Source organism: Myotis davidii, unplaced genomic scaffold (assembly GCF_000327345.1).
Source record: "Myotis davidii unplaced genomic scaffold, ASM32734v1 scaffold666, whole genome shotgun sequence".
In the NCBI taxonomy this organism is placed as follows: Eukaryota; Metazoa; Chordata; class Mammalia; order Chiroptera; family Vespertilionidae; genus Myotis; species Myotis davidii.
Window position 1 is genome coordinate 707009 of NW_006296629.1, and position 14998 is coordinate 722006.

General features: G+C 48.9%; 2 protein-coding genes across 2 annotated transcripts; one reads left to right on the forward strand and one right to left on the reverse strand.

The window, feature by feature from the left end:
• The first annotated feature begins 2573 nt into the window (after nt 1–2573).
• RNASE13 (ribonuclease A family member 13 (inactive)) lies at nt 2574–5444 on the forward strand. The gene is made up of 2 exons (XM_006772376.2): nt 2574–3790; nt 4055–5444. The coding sequence occupies exon 2, from the start codon at nt 4063–4065 to the stop codon at nt 4522–4524; it is 462 nt and encodes a 153-aa protein (XP_006772439.1). The 5' UTR covers nt 2574–3790; nt 4055–4062; the 3' UTR covers nt 4525–5444.
• A 761-nt stretch (nt 5445–6205) lies between these two features.
• Nucleotides 6206–9067, reverse strand: TPPP2 (tubulin polymerization-promoting protein family member 2). The gene is made up of 3 exons (XM_015569562.1): nt 8770–9067; nt 8376–8529; nt 6206–6483 (listed from the first exon to the last, which is right to left on the reverse strand). The coding sequence occupies exons 1-3, from the start codon at nt 8940–8942 to the stop codon at nt 6289–6291; spliced, it is 522 nt and encodes a 173-aa protein (XP_015425048.1). The 5' UTR covers nt 8943–9067; the 3' UTR covers nt 6206–6288.
• Between the last annotated feature and the right edge of the window lie 5931 nt (nt 9068–14998).

Sequence of the window (14998 nt, forward strand, 5' to 3'; positions counted from 1 at the left end):
GATGATTTCTCAACAGAAACTCTGCAGGCCAGAAGGGAGTGGCAAGAGATATTCAAAGTGATGAATGCCAAGAACCTACAACCAAGATTACTTAACCAGCAAAGCTATCATTCAGAATTGAAGGGCAGATAAAGAGCTTCACAGATAAGGAAAAGCTAAAGGAATTCATCACCACCAAACCAGTATTATATGAAATGCTGAAAGGTATCCTTTAAGAAGAGGAAGAGGAAGAAAAAGGTAAAGATACAAATTATGAACAACAAATATACATCTATCAACAAGTGATTCTGAAAATCAACTGAATAATCTGATGAACAGAATGAACTGGTGATTATAATAGAATCAGGGCCATCGAAAGGGAGTGGACTGGCTATTCTTGGCGGGGGGGAGGGCTGAGGGGGATGCGTGAAGAGACTGGACAAAAATCGTGCACCTATGGATGAAGACAGTGCATGGGGAGTGAGGGAGGAGGGTGGGGTGGGAACTGGGTGGAGGGGAGTTATGGGGGGAAAAAAGAGGAACTAATGTAATAATCTGAATAATAAAGATTTAATTAATAAAAAATAAAATAAAGCGTAGTTTCTTCATCTCTAGGATAATTCTTGTGTATGTAAGGTCCAGTGTAATGGGATAACAATTCCATCTTAGGCTTAGGGAGCAGATGAAACCTTGACAAGAATATCAGAATGGAATGGAAAAAGCAATCCTATGGGGATCAATACTCTAGGATAGGATTTTAAAGACCAGACCACTGAATGGCAGTTTGAAAACCAAAGGTCCATTGCACAATCAGTACTTTTCCTGGCCCTGTGGCTCATGCCTTTGTAACATATGCTCATTTGTGTGTCTTTTCTATTGAGTTGTAAATTTAATCTGGACTGGAACTATCTTATTTACCTTTATATTTCCCCCAAATTTGTCATAGTGCTCTTCCAATGATACTTTAAATAATTATTTAAAAAATATTTTAGAGTTATCAACATGGGGCATGGCTAATGATAGAAAGCTTTGTAAAGATGAATTTTAAGCATTAGATGGAGTTCTAGATTGGCAGAGTGGGGATGGGGACAGGTCACTTGGCTCTTTTGGGGAATGAAAGAAGCTTTGCAGATATTCAGTGAACTAGGGAAAAAGGTGAGTTGGTATGGAACCTAGGAGACCATCCCCAGTTATCCACTTAAATACTGTTTAATGGTTAGAGGCACTTGCATGCTGACCATCTCATTCTATTCTTATAGCCTCATGAGGTAAGGAAGGTATTAATCCCATTTTATAGAAGAGGAAACAGAAACTCAGTAGATTATCCAATATCAAGTCCCGAACTCTTTCCTCTACAATGTGCTATTCTATTCTAGAAGTGTGTGTGCAGACGGGAGTGGTGGTGGGTGGGTAGTGAATGAAGAAAGAGGAAGACCAAGAGACATGAAAGTTCCCTTCCTCTTAGGGAAGTTGCAGCCTTGAGAAAACAGGAAAGAGGTGGCATGCTTTGAGGTGGGGACCACATAATATAGTCAGCTTCCTCAAAACAAAGACCTGAATCAGGTAGGCCCAAGTACCTCCATGCATTGGCTCCCACTCAGTTTTGGCTTGTAGACCAGCCTGAAGGACACAGATGAACCACTTGCCTGTGTCGACTTTCCCCTCATTTGCTTGGCTGTGCACACTTCCCTAGAGAGGTCTTCCAAGTAGAGGCTCTTATATAGGGTCTCTGGGCTGAGTCTTCCTATGCGCTAGCTCAGTGGAATTGATAGAGACAGGAGTGGGAGGAGGAGACGACATGGACAAGGACATGGAGGTGAGGGGGGCACTGTGGGAGAAGCAGGCAGGCATGGAGGTGCAGTTGGAGGCATGGCAAGGGCCAGATCATGGAAAGTCTTACATCCTATGAGGGGTACAGCCTTATTGGAGTTGGAGTGTGTGTGGTGTCCAGGAGAGGGAAGAGACCAAGCAGGGGAAGAAATAAGGGTGGAAGGGATGGGTTTAGGAAAAGTTTAGAAAAGAGTTCCAGGGTTACCTGACCGATGGACTCCTGCTCATTTTGAGTACTCAACATGTGCCAGGCACTGAACTAAAAGCTCTTGATATACATCTTTTTTAAAAAAATATATATTTTATTGACTTTTTACAGAGAGGAAGGGAGAGGGATAGAGAGTTAGAAACATTGATGAGAGAGAAACATCACTCAGCTGCCTCCTGCACACCCCTACTGGGAATGTGCCCGCAACCAAGGTACATGCCCTTCACTGGAATCGAACCCAGGACCCTTCAGTCCGCAGGCCAACACTCTATCCACTGAGCCAAACCGGTTAGGGCTTGATATACATCTTAATGAATGAATTCTAATACTGCCATAAGGAATAAAATATTATACTGATTAACCGATGAGGAAACTGACGTTTACGGTACTTTAGTAAACTTAGATTGATGGTGCACAGCCTGCAAACAGCAGAGCAGGATTCAATTTCTGGTCTGCTTTACTCGTAAACCTTGCTCTTAACCATCATGTAGGTACTGCCTCCTCACAGGTGGGGTTAGGGGGAGGAAGATAACTCAATTTTCTTGTATAGGTAACTGAGGAAGCCGAGATAGATGTTGCAGGAGGAAAAGCAAGTTATGAAAAGGATGCGTTCAGTTTTGGACTCTAGTCTGTGCTGTCAGAAAGAGCAAGTTAGGGGGACTACGAATGACTACATCTCTCTGCACCCCCTCCTGAACTACATTTTGGCCTTGGAGCACTCAGAGTTCTGCTGTCTGACTCCCTACTCCTGTTCTCCAGGGAGACTGTGGTAGGCTCTCCTGAGAGGAAGCCCACACCTTGGATCATATGCTGCAGGGAGATCTGGCGAAAGGCTTGTGGAAGTCAAGGACTGTGGCTGGCAGGTTTGTTGCTTCTGATGAAGGGGCAGTGTTAATGAAAAAGGGAGTTAGGAGCCCAGCCCTTTCCCAACATGACAAATAGTAGCAAGAATCTGATCCGCTGGGCTCACGTGGGCCATACCCCCTCAGTCCAAACTACATTGTCTACCCAATGGACAATCTGGAGGCTTCAGGGTCATCAAGCAAAAATTTCCAGGTGTGCCCTAACTCCAAAAGGGCCTGAGGCTACAGGTGAGAGATTAGTATGATTGTTATCACTGTGATTGTTGTGAAGTTGGTGATGGGGACTGTGGGAGGCCACAAAGACGTCTTTGATTATCAGTGCATCATCACTCTGGTGGGAGGCTCTTGCATGTGCGTGGGCTCCTGTGAGTGGGTTGAGAGAGTGGCAGACGCTCTGTTCTCTAAGGGTCGGGAATAAGCATCACTTTGTTCCTCAGAAACAGGACAGTACTTTTCTTCTCACCTGTTCGCAAACACAGGGCCTGTCAACATCAAAGAAAACCCAAGAACTTAAGCACTTCTGGCAAGGAGGTTGGAACTAAGTGTTCTTATGATACCAGCAAGGAGGAAACCAGATCGTAATGTCTCTTTCTTCCCATCCATCCAACCCCCATAGCACAGGGGCTCCTCAAAGTCAGGGGACATTCCCTCCTCCCAGTTGGGGCCTTTATCTAGAAACCATCCCAGCCTCTTCTCACCTTTGGGCTGTCCTTGGCCTCAGGCATGAAGAAACCCTGCCTGTTGCCCTGCTCATCTTCCAGATCCTGTCTGTCCTCCACAGCAATCAGAGAATCGTAGCTAGCTTGTTCCTTCTATTGCCTCTGCTTTCTTTTTTTCCCCCAGAAGGGTTCACTGGGGCCAGGGATAATCAAGAATTGCTCACCCAAGGACCAGGTGGACCTCTTATTCTGTAAGTGTTACAGCTCATGACTGGATGAGGCTGAGTCCAAGGGAAGGGGGGAATGGCTGAAGGTGGTTGACCAGCTGGGTGATCTGGGGCGTCTCCTCTCTCATGGGCATGAGGTCTAGGGCTGGATGATCCCTGAGGTACATGCCAGCTCTTAGATTTAGGGGAAGGCACACAGGGATGGCTGGGTACATGCGGGAGGCTCCAGGAAGGGGCAGACAGCCACTCCAGGCCCACCTCTGATTCCAACCACCTTAACTCTACCAGCAGGAAGAATGGCACCAGCTGTGGCCTGGCTCCTGTTCCTCCAGCTTGTTCAAGGACCAACTCTGGTCATGGACATCAGCATAGAGGTTGCCATCCAGAACTTTCAAACCATGTACATTGACTATCCCAAGGTTAACTACCCAGAGGGTTTCCAGGGCTACTGTAATGGTCTGATGGCCTATGTGAGGGGCAGACAACAAAGCTGGTATTGCCCAAAGAGGCATTATGTGATACATGCTCCCTGGGCGGACATTCAGGAGGCCTGCAAGTACTCTGAGAGCTTCTGTGAGAATTACAATGAATACTGTACACTCTCTGAGGACTCATTTCCCCTCACAATCTGCTCTCTGGAGACCAAACAGCCACCCACCAGCTGCCGCTACAATAGCACCCTAAGTAACCAAAGGCTCTACCTGCTCTGTTCCCAAAAGTATGATGGTAAACCAATAGGTATCATTGGCCTCTACTAGGGGAGGGAGGCTTTCACTGTGAACCACCCTCTACTGCCACCACGACCAGCCTGTCCCCCTTTTCAAAACTCTGATTCCTGATACAATGCTTCCCCCTGACTTTGAAGGTAGGCCGGGTTCCCTCCAAAGAGACCAGGGAGGTAGAAAAAATGTTCAGAGCTTTAGTCACCATGCAAAATCAGACCGTCTTTTAGGCTCTTTCCAGCTTGTTTACTTCTCCTCTTCCGCATCATCTGCCCTCTCCCACAGACAGTTTTACCCACCCAAGAAGCCGAGTGTGTCCAGTTGGCAGTGCCTGCCCATCCACTGGGCCAGATACTGAATCCTGGATGGAGGCCCAGAGCCTCAGCTCACACCATGGCAACAGGCACCAGCTCAATGTTTCGACTCCCTATCCCCACCACCCTTCTCTTTTCAGTCTTCCCCATTTCCCTATGACTCTCTCCACTCACCCACATTAATGGATATGCTAGCTTTAGGGAGCTCCCTGAGACCTTTAGGTTAATTTTAGCCTCATATCCTTAGAATCCCCTCGCAGTTCCCTGTCTGCTCCTCTCCATGAAACCATTTTCTTCATGTAACCTGTTCTTTCCTCTCTCCTTCTACCATGGAACCCAGTGTCTCTCCACTACACTCCCAGCCTCCTTTAGTCACCCTGTCTTCTCCAACTTCTTTTCCACAATTCTCACCTTGGCTCACTGAAGTTTAAAGTTATTTTTTTCTGGCCTATCCCCCCTCCCCGCAAGATTCTTGCATCCTGTTCCCAAAGCTCCTCCTGATATTCTCTAGATTCTAAGATCTGCTGCTGACAAAATAGGTGAGGTGGGCCTAGATGTAGTCACAGAAGATTTTAAAGCTACATCTGAGTTGTGTAAGCTAGAACCATTGGATGAAATCGGGTAAAGTGTACATGGGACCTCTCTGCACTATTAGTGCATCTTCCTGCAAATCCTTAATCATTTTAAAATAAAAAAGATAAAAAACACATCTGACTCAGTTCTGATTTCATTCCTTTTTTCTTAGTGCATTAAAACGACCACTCTGGTCATCTTCCTGGGCTACCTTTAGCTGTCAGCAGGATCTTCTGTTCCAGGTGAACCATGATGGAGGTGTGGAGGGGTAAAACTCACTTCCAGCTGAGTAATGAAAATGGATTCTCCCTTCCCCTAGCTCTGGAACAAACTCATAATAGCAGTCAGACTAAGTAGATCCTTGGCCCACCCTAGCTGGCTTCTGTTTCTCCCCCAATGAAATGTGGATTGCAGCAGATCAGGAAGGTGGAAGGACAGAGGTCTGGTTGGTGATATCTGGGTCATTCTACATCAAATCAGGAAGTTCTAGTCCCCTTTGGCAGGTAGAGGAGGTTGAATGTCAGTGGTGTGTGAATGCAAGTAGCGGATACTTTATCTCCACAGCTGGTTCATCTCTTATCTCCTAATATACTCCTCAGACCTGATTCTAGAAGCAGTTGTTGAGGAGAATGCTAACTCTGGCTCAGGGCATCAGGCTAAGTAGGGAAAAAGATGGAGATTTGGAAATCCTGACTCCTTGGGCTTTCTCTTCTCGCGTGTCTGTCTGTCTGTCTGTCTGTCTCTCTCTCACCCCCCAACCCCCATCCCCCATGAGTCCACCCTTCCCTTCCCCCTTTCCTGGCTGAAGACAGAGTTCATTAGCTGCTGCACACACACATATTTATTGTTTTCTGAGCTCCCCAGTATTAAAGATGTTGGGTCAAGGGCTGGCAGGCTAAGATGAGGTTACTCCCTACTTACTCTCCTTCTTCTTCTTATCAAAGGTGCCAGCACCCTTGTAGGCACTCACATAGCCTGAGTTTTCGCTCCTCTCTTCCCGTCCTGCTATGCCTTTGCCCTTGCCACTCTCGTCAAAGCGCTCCTTGTGGCTGCCAGTGTACTTGCTGGTGTCTGTCAGCCGGCTCACTCCGCCCACGGTTGTTGCTTTCTGTAAGCCAGAGGATGATAAGTCTGATCCCTCTCCTTTCCCCTCCACAGTTAGACCCCTTCTCATAAGATGGTCTTTGACTCCCCTAGGGCTCAGAGCTCTTGTTCTACCAATGACATGGTGCTACTTTTTCAGGGCCCCGATGTGGCTGTGGGCAAAAACAATGGCAAGAGCCATCCATTGGGCCCTAATCGGTTTGGCGTCGGCCTGCGGACTCAAGGGTCCCAGGTTCGATTCCGGTTAAGGGCATGTACCTTCACTGTGGGCACATTCCCAGTAGGGGACGTGCAGGAGGCAGCTGATCGATGTTTCTAACTATCCCTTTCCTTTCCTCTGTAAAAAATCAATAAAATATATATATATATATAGAGCCATCCATTGGTGTATGGGAGTGAGTGGACTGTGTGTGGATTTTTTCTGCTTCCAAAGGAGTTATTACTATTTTAAAAAATATATTAAATTGATTTTTTAGAGTGAGAGAAAGGTCAAGAGATAGAGAGAAACATCGATTGTCTGCCTCCTGCATGCCCCCTACTGGGGATTGGGCCTACAATCCAGGCATGTGCCCTCACTGGGAATCAAACCATCAACCTCTTGGTTCATGGGTCGATGTTCAACTGCTGAGCCACACCAGCAAAGTGAGGAGTTATTTTTTTTTTAATTATTATTATTTTTAATTCTCACCCGAGGATATTTTTTTTTGTTTGTTTAGAGAGAGAGAAGGGAGAGAGAAACATTGATGTGTGAGAGAAATATCTATCGGTTGCCTCCCATATGCACCCCAATGGGGGATCGAACCTGCAACCTAGTATGTGCCCTGACCCGCAATCGAACATGCAACCATTTGGTGTATGGGACAACACTCCAACTGACTGTGCCACCTGGCAGGCCAGTGGAGTTATTTTGATGAGGCTATAGCCAGGAGACTTCAACCCCAGATCCAATATGCAAGATTCTTCCTACTGCATAGGTCCTATTTGAAATCTAGAGTAGAAAGAGCTTTCAGGAGAGAGGGGACAAATACAGAATAGAGGGTGGTGAGAGGCAGAAAGCCAGAAACCTTGTATAAGAGCAGAAAGAAGAGTGGGGCCGAAACCGGTTTGGCTCTGTGGATAGAGCATCAGCTTGCGGCCTGAAAGGTCCCAGGTTCGATTCTGGTCAAGGGCATGTGCCTGGGTTGCGGGCACATCTCCAGTGCGAAATGTGCAGGAGGCAGCTGATCGATGTTTCTAACTCTCTATCTCTCTCCCTTCCTCTCTGTGAAAAATCAATAAAATATATTTAAAAAAAAAGAAAAAGAAAAAAAAAGAAAGAAGAGTGGGGATCAGATACCAAGTCCTCTGCAGTATCCACCAGGCCCTAGTTGCCTGGCTCACATAATGGACACTTGAGAATGAGTCTAAACTTTGCTATTAAAATAGCTGTGGGCCTTAGCCGGTTGGGCTCAGTGGATAGAGCATTGGTTGGAGGACTGAAGAGTCTCAGGTTCAATTCCAGTCAAGGGCACATACCTCAGTTGCAGGCTCAATCCCCGGCGTGCGTGTGGGAGGCAACCAGTCGATGAGTCTCCCTCTCTCTGTCTCTCCCCCTCCTTTTCACGCTCTCTAAAAATCAATGGGAAAATATCCTCGGGTGAGGATGAACAAAAAAAATAAAATAACTGTGGACCTTGGGCAAGTCACTTCCCTTCTCTGGGCCACAGTTTCCTCACCTCTGAAATGACTGGATGATCTCTGAAGCCCATTCCAGTACCAACAGTGCCCCCAGAAGCTTCCTGCCTTGCCTCCCTACAGTACCTCTGTTGGCAGGCATTAGGGTCATCAGAGGGTGGGAGAGGAGACAGAGTAGCAGGGAAGTAGGGTCAAGTATTAGGGATGAAGAATATCACTCACAGTAACACCAGGGGTAGCTGGATCCTTGCCCTCCATGAGTTTATAAATGTTCTCTAGGGTTTCATCTGGGTTCTTCCCCTTAAATCGCTTCTGGCCCAGCTCCTTCATTGCTTCCTGGAACTGTGGAAATGTGATGGTTCGTGCATTCTTGTCCCTGGTCAGTAAGAAAAAAATCCAGGAATGCTGGAACATGAGCTCATCACCTGCCAAGGTCCAACCCTCCCTTTACTCAGCCTTGGTCACTGAATGTCTTGAGGATAGAGAATAAATAGTGCCAAGTAACCAGGGGGCGCTCAGTAGACCCATTACAAATGTTCTATCACATAAACCCTTCCATGTCTCACTATCTTGTTTGTTCTGCTCATGACCTCTACTCCCATCTTTGGTCACTTACTTGACTTTGCTGAACACGATGTCCACATCAGTGGAAGTGACCATCTTGCCATCCATGATGCCACAGTCTTTGCACAGCTTGGAGAAGTTTTTGTTGTTAATTTCAACGCCACTGCTTGATGATTCTCCGAAGACAGCAAACCGTTTGAATGTTTTTTCTGCTTCTGATGCCATGATCAATTGGAGGTGGGAGAGGACGGTAGGGGGAGAGACTGGAGGGAGGGTGAAGGAGGAGGGAAGGGAGAACTGGGAAGTAAGAAGGATGGGGGTTAAATCTGAATCAGCAACAAGAACAAACCCCCTCCTCCTTGTTCCTCTCTCCCCTCTTCCCACCTACTATTCCTAGCACTAGGGATACTAGTATGCACCCTATATTCTGAGCAATCATTGCCACCACCCACGTCACCCCTTTTGGCACCTAAGGGTTCCCAGATGGTGTCTGATCCTTCATAACCTTTTTATGTAAGTGTGTGCATATGTGGGAGGCAGCTGGGGGTGGGGGACTATGTAGCAGTGGGGAGACAGAGTAAGAGAGGGAGGCTTCTATGACCTCAGTGGTTTTTATGACCTCTAGCCCTAGTCTTTGGGGGAGGGGTCTTTTGGTTTCCTTACCTTGCACAATGCATTGAACAAGTTGTCAAACTTCTGATCTCTCCAGAGGATCAAACTGCCCTCATTATTCCAGTCGAGCTTAACCCAACACTTTGGTCCTGGTCAAATCGCCTTATGCTCTGCCCCTCATCAAAGGCTGAAGAGAGCCCAGGGAAGGGGTGAATAAAAACAGGTGGCTTCGGTCCAATATTACTTTTTTTCTAGTCTCCAGGCCCAGGCCAACATGGAGAATCTCATTGGCTTTAGCAGACCAAGCTCAATAGGAACTTTAAATGGTGTTCTTTTTGGGCTTACCATGGAAATTATTAGAGTGTTAAGAGATTTGGGGGAGGCAGGGTGAAATAGGTCAGAGTGAGGGTGAATCTCAGACTCTGAAAATATTTCAGGTAAGTTTCTATGCAGGTCAAGGATGTTCCTCAGGGGTTCCTCTCTGGCCTTTTCTCTAGCCAGAAGCCACATAATGGATGAACAGCAGGGATTCTAAAGTAGAGCAACTAGGTTGGTGACTTCTTTCCCCTTCCTGTCTAATCAGTCACTAATTCCGATGTGTTTTTTTCCTTGTCTTACATACCCATTCCTTTCTTTCCATTCCTATTACTCCCCTACTTCTTGAAGTTCTTGTCATCTCATATCTAGTTGATTACCCTAGCTTCAAAATTTCCCTCATGCTTTCTCTTCCTGGATAAAATGCCCCTCTTTTCTACCCAAATACTCCATGATTGCATTCCTTATATGGTGCTTCACCCTAGGAAGCAAACCCTTTTCCTCTTCTGTATTATACTAAAACAATGTTTCCTAGCCTGGTGGGCTGCAGCCTTCTGGGGTGAGAATTTCTGAATTATTGCAAGGGCCCCTGGAAACTATATGTACACAGAAGACTTATTGCCAATTGAATAAATAATATGCTTTGCACATGTACTTATCTATAATAATAAAAGCATAATATGCAAATTGACCGAATGGCTGAATAGCAAACGACCATCCAGATGACCACACTATGACATGCACTGGCACCAGGCCAACCAAGGCGGGTGCGATGCAATGGGTAGGGGGCCCTGCTGTTGCCCCATGATCGCCCCGCAGAGGGAGGCCCAGGCCACCGACCTAAGGCACTGTGGTGGTGGGTGGTGCCTACCTCTTTGGGGCGATTAATCATGGGGCTCCTGGACTGCAAGAGGGCACAGACCGGGCTGATGGACCCTCCACTCCAGTACATGAATTTTATGCACCAGGCCTCTAGTCTATAATAATAAAAGGGTAACATGCTAATTAGACTGGACATCCTTCCGGACGCCATTCCAGACATCTTTCCCAACAAAGTCGGGGCCAGAGGGAAGCCAGGCCAGGTCCCGGGTGCCTGTGGGCGGCCTGACAGAAGTCAGTCTGGGTCCTGAGGCCTGCGGGTGACTGGAGGAGGGAAGCAGCCCAGGTACTAGGTGCCTGCCGGTGGCTGGAGGAGGGAAGCCTGGGTCCCAGGTGCCGGAGGGAAGCTGGTGCTGGCAGCTGGGGGAAGGCCTATTCTTGCACGAATTTTTGTGCATTGAGCCTCTACCAGGGGTCCTCAAACTACGGCCTGCGGGCCACATGCGGCCCCCCGAAAACATTTATCCAGCCTGGCGGGTGTTTTTGCCACTGCTGCCTGTCCTGCTTAGCAGCCGACTCGTCCCGGGCCCGCAGTGTGCATGTGTGGAATGTCTGAGGGACAGTGAACTGGCCCCCCATATAAAAAGTTTGAGGACCTCTGTGTCTATTCTATATAATTAAAGCCCAGTGACCCTAAAGGTGCAATGACCAGAACGACTGGTCACTGTGACACACTGGCCGCAGGGGCTGCCAAGCCCAAGGGCCTCGGGGCTAGTTGTACGGGTGCTGCCAAAGCACCAGTGAAGAAGAATGTGAAGGTGGCCAGCGTGAGCGAGCAGCTTGAGATGACGGCTTTGTGGGATGAACTCAATCAGCCGGGCACTGAGATAGTTGTCACCAAGGCTGGCAGTTCACGATGCCCTTCTCCCTGCTGTGACCTTCCCCACATGGGGCCAGTCTCAGGCAGCGGGCTTTGGCCTGATCCACGTGAGCAAGTCTGAGAAGCGAGGTGGTGTAGAGAGAGTCCCTGGGAAGGCACATGGGCATTTCTTTAATAAATTGTCAGCTGAATCCAGGGTGGTAGGCAAAGCCACGTCCTGGAAACACATCTTGACAAAAAAGCAGAAGTGTTCTCAGCTTGACCTTCATTTCTGCCCAGGTGCCAGGGAGTGGGTTTTATTATGTAAATCCAGCCAAGCACCAGGAATGAGTACGACTCGGGCCCACCCAAGAATGCACATAATCTCCTTTGTCTAGACCTTTGGTGAAACTTCCTGGTATTTGGGGTATAAAATAAACACCCTGTATCGGTGCTGGGTCCCTGTCTCTCCCTCAGGAGAGGGCAGCGGTTCCACCCGGCCCCAGCTTTTTCCTTCCATCTCTGTGTCTGCCTCTTTCTTTCATTTTCTCAATCCCCAGCTGCCCCTACTCAGGAACTGGACTGTTCTCTAGCCGCGCTGGACACGGAAAAGAGAGAACCCTTCATAGGGTGGGGGACATGGCCTGGACACCTGTGGGTCCCTCTCTGCCAGGGCCAGCTCCTTTGCTTTCTGAGTCCTAACTCTAGTGACAGCTGCCTGGCATGTCAGGCTGGAGGGTACTGCTCAGGAGGCCAGTAAGGCAGTGAAGAGAAAACCTGTGGACCTGCCGCCCGCCCAGCAGCCCAGGACCTGGCACCGCCAAAACGGAATGGCTCAGAGCACACCAAACTTGGGGAGAAGGCAGCCACCTGTGAGGGGCCTTGCCACCAGCTGGCTCCTGGTGGATCCCACCTCAAAGGAAACTCGGTCTTTGGTTCCTTAGTTCAGTCTATCCTGGCTAAAGAGGAGCAGCTGGGCACATTTTAGGGGAGAATTAAGATTCTAAAACAGTGTGTTCTGTTCCATGGTGATTGCTACCCAGTTGTCTTGGGACTAAATTCCAGTGGGGCCTGGCTCTGCCACTGGGGCCCGTGTCTTCCAATTGGCCTGTATTTGTTGTAAGGGCCCAAAGAGAAGAAGGGGAACAAGTTTTTGCTGCAATGGATTTGACCAAGAGACAAAGGCAAGTGCCGGGCTGTGTCTAATGTACACATGGAGACACCAGCTCTGAGTCCGCCTGGACATAGGGAGCTCTGGGCCTGTTTGCTGAGCCTTCTGGTGGTTTCTGTTTCCTTGCTGAGGCCATCCTCCCTGGGAAGCCTGGGGCCCATTCTCAGCTCCAGCTCAGTGGGTCTTCTCCAGGCCCCTCTCCCTGGCCAGCCCCCCCTCCCCCGCATTCCTCCCCTCCTCCCCCATCGGGTGTGGGGCTGGCAAACCTGCCACAGGCCCTCCCTCTGGCTGGCCTGGCCTGATGGCCTGATCAGGGTGCATGAATTTGTGCACCGGGCCTCTAGTCCTATATAATAAAAGGCTAATATGCAAATTGTCCCCTCGACCAGGAGATCAACTGGGAGTTCAACCAGGGGGTGGGGCTAGCCCACCAACCACCCATGGCCCCACCCCCAGTCGGCCCACCCCATTGGTCTGCCCTGAATTAGTGCACTGGGCCTCTAGTTACTATATAAAAAGATGTGATTATTAGAATACTGTACAAACTTACCTGAAAGTATTGCTGAATTCATGGTTTCTTTCCATCAGGGGATACTACAACTGTCATGTGGGAATGGAAATCTCTGACCTCCCACTTGAGAAGGGTGAGAAACTACTGCCATAGGACTTACTGTTTAAATAATTAATTTTATATATATTTTAAACTTTTTCTACTTAAAAAATATTTTATTGATTTCAGAGAGGAAGGCGAGAGGGTAAGGAGAGAGATAGAAACATCAATGATGAGAGAGAATCACTGGTTGGCTGCCTCCTGCATGCCCCCCACTGAAGATTGAACCCACAACCCAGGCATACCGAACTGTGACCTCCTGGTTCATAGTTCGATGCTCAACCACTGAGCCATGCAGGCCAGGCAAACTTTTTCTATCTTTATCTCTGAACTATTCCATTATAAGCTTCTAGAGAGGGTATGACTAGACTTCACACTTCTTTGTATTCCATCCATCCAGTGGTTTGCACATAGTAGGTACTTAAAACTGTCACTTAGTTGAAGGTACAGTTTGAAGCTGCTTCTGGCTCAAGAGAAGGAAATTAGAGCTGTTATCCTTGTTGGGCCACTTACCCCAGGGCTGGGCTGGGAACTGCCCTGACAGAGAGAAACCCTCTCAGGGCAGAAGCAGCCTCATTTCTGTATGCAGCAGGTTGAGACCCCCTAGGCCTAGGAAGTAAACAGATGCCAGTGGAAATTTCCCACCTCAGGCCAGCCCCACGCCCCTGGGTAGGCCCCTTATCAGGTTCCCCCTGAGTCATCCTGACCCAGGGCTGAATTTAGATGCTGGAACCTCCAGGTCCTTCCCTCCCCCAATCAATCCAAGTAAGACTACTTTAGACACAGGAGAGAAGCCAGCAAGCAAAAGTTCTCATTCCAGACTTTCTTCCTCCTACTTCCAGGAGGGCTGGTAAGATTTATCTCCTGTCCTAGGCATCTTTATGTAGGCCCCTAATTCTAGCAGGTCTCCTTGTCCAAGGGAGTGTTAAACTGGCATCCAGAGGGGAGAGGGGACTAGGCGAGGAGCCAGGGTGCCCAGCTTCTGTGCCAGTTTGTGGGAAAATAGTTCTGAAGTGAGTGGGGGAAGGGAATAAAGAAAAACCTGGTGCTTCAACCAGGGAATGTAGGGGGGTTCCTTAGATTTTGGGTAGTTGAAAGCTGGGTTTTATTCTGACCAGTTCTACTCTGGGTCACCTCCTCCCCCCTGGCCCCTCCTTTTTTCCAACAGACCCTGCCAAGTGGGGATGAAAGGGGCATTGATGGTCCCTGGATGGGAGGGGGGTTGTGGGTGGGAGGGGGGGAAAAAAAACCCAGGCAGGAGGGGGTAGGGCAATTTGGGGGTCTTGGGGGCGGGACAGCCTGTGCTGGTGTTGCAGTTGGCAGCTTCAGTTCCATTGGCTATTGTTCCCAACTGGCCTAGCGCCCAGCCCCCGAAATGGCAACTCAGGACCCGGGTTGAAGGAGAGGATGGGGTGGGCTCTCTGGGAGGAGGGGAGCTAAAAGGGGTGCAGGTGGGAAGAAATTCAATCAAGTTTCCTTTTGACAACTCCGAATTCTCTTAGCCACATAAATACCCCATTCTAGGCGGTCTTCCTTTTATGGGCACAGGGAGGGTGCATCTAGCTGTGGGGAGAGCTGGGCAAGAGAGGAGTCTAGGACAGCAAACCTACCCAAGCCCTGAGAGGGACGCTGCAGTCCCTGAGAAACCGTCGCCTAGGCACTGCGATTCAGTCGGGCCCAGCTGGTCTCACCCTTCTTCTCTGGGTTGGACTAGGAGGGGTTAGTGCCGAAGCCACAGGGTCTCTTGAGTCCCGGCCCGGGACACGGTGTCCTCCCCAAGCCCCCACTCCACCCCCGCAGAGTTGACTCCGCCCCCGCGCCTGTTTACCCCAGAGTCAGAGCTCCTGGGGGGCCCTGGCCCCTCCTCCGCCCCCCCACCCCCCACCCGCGGCGCC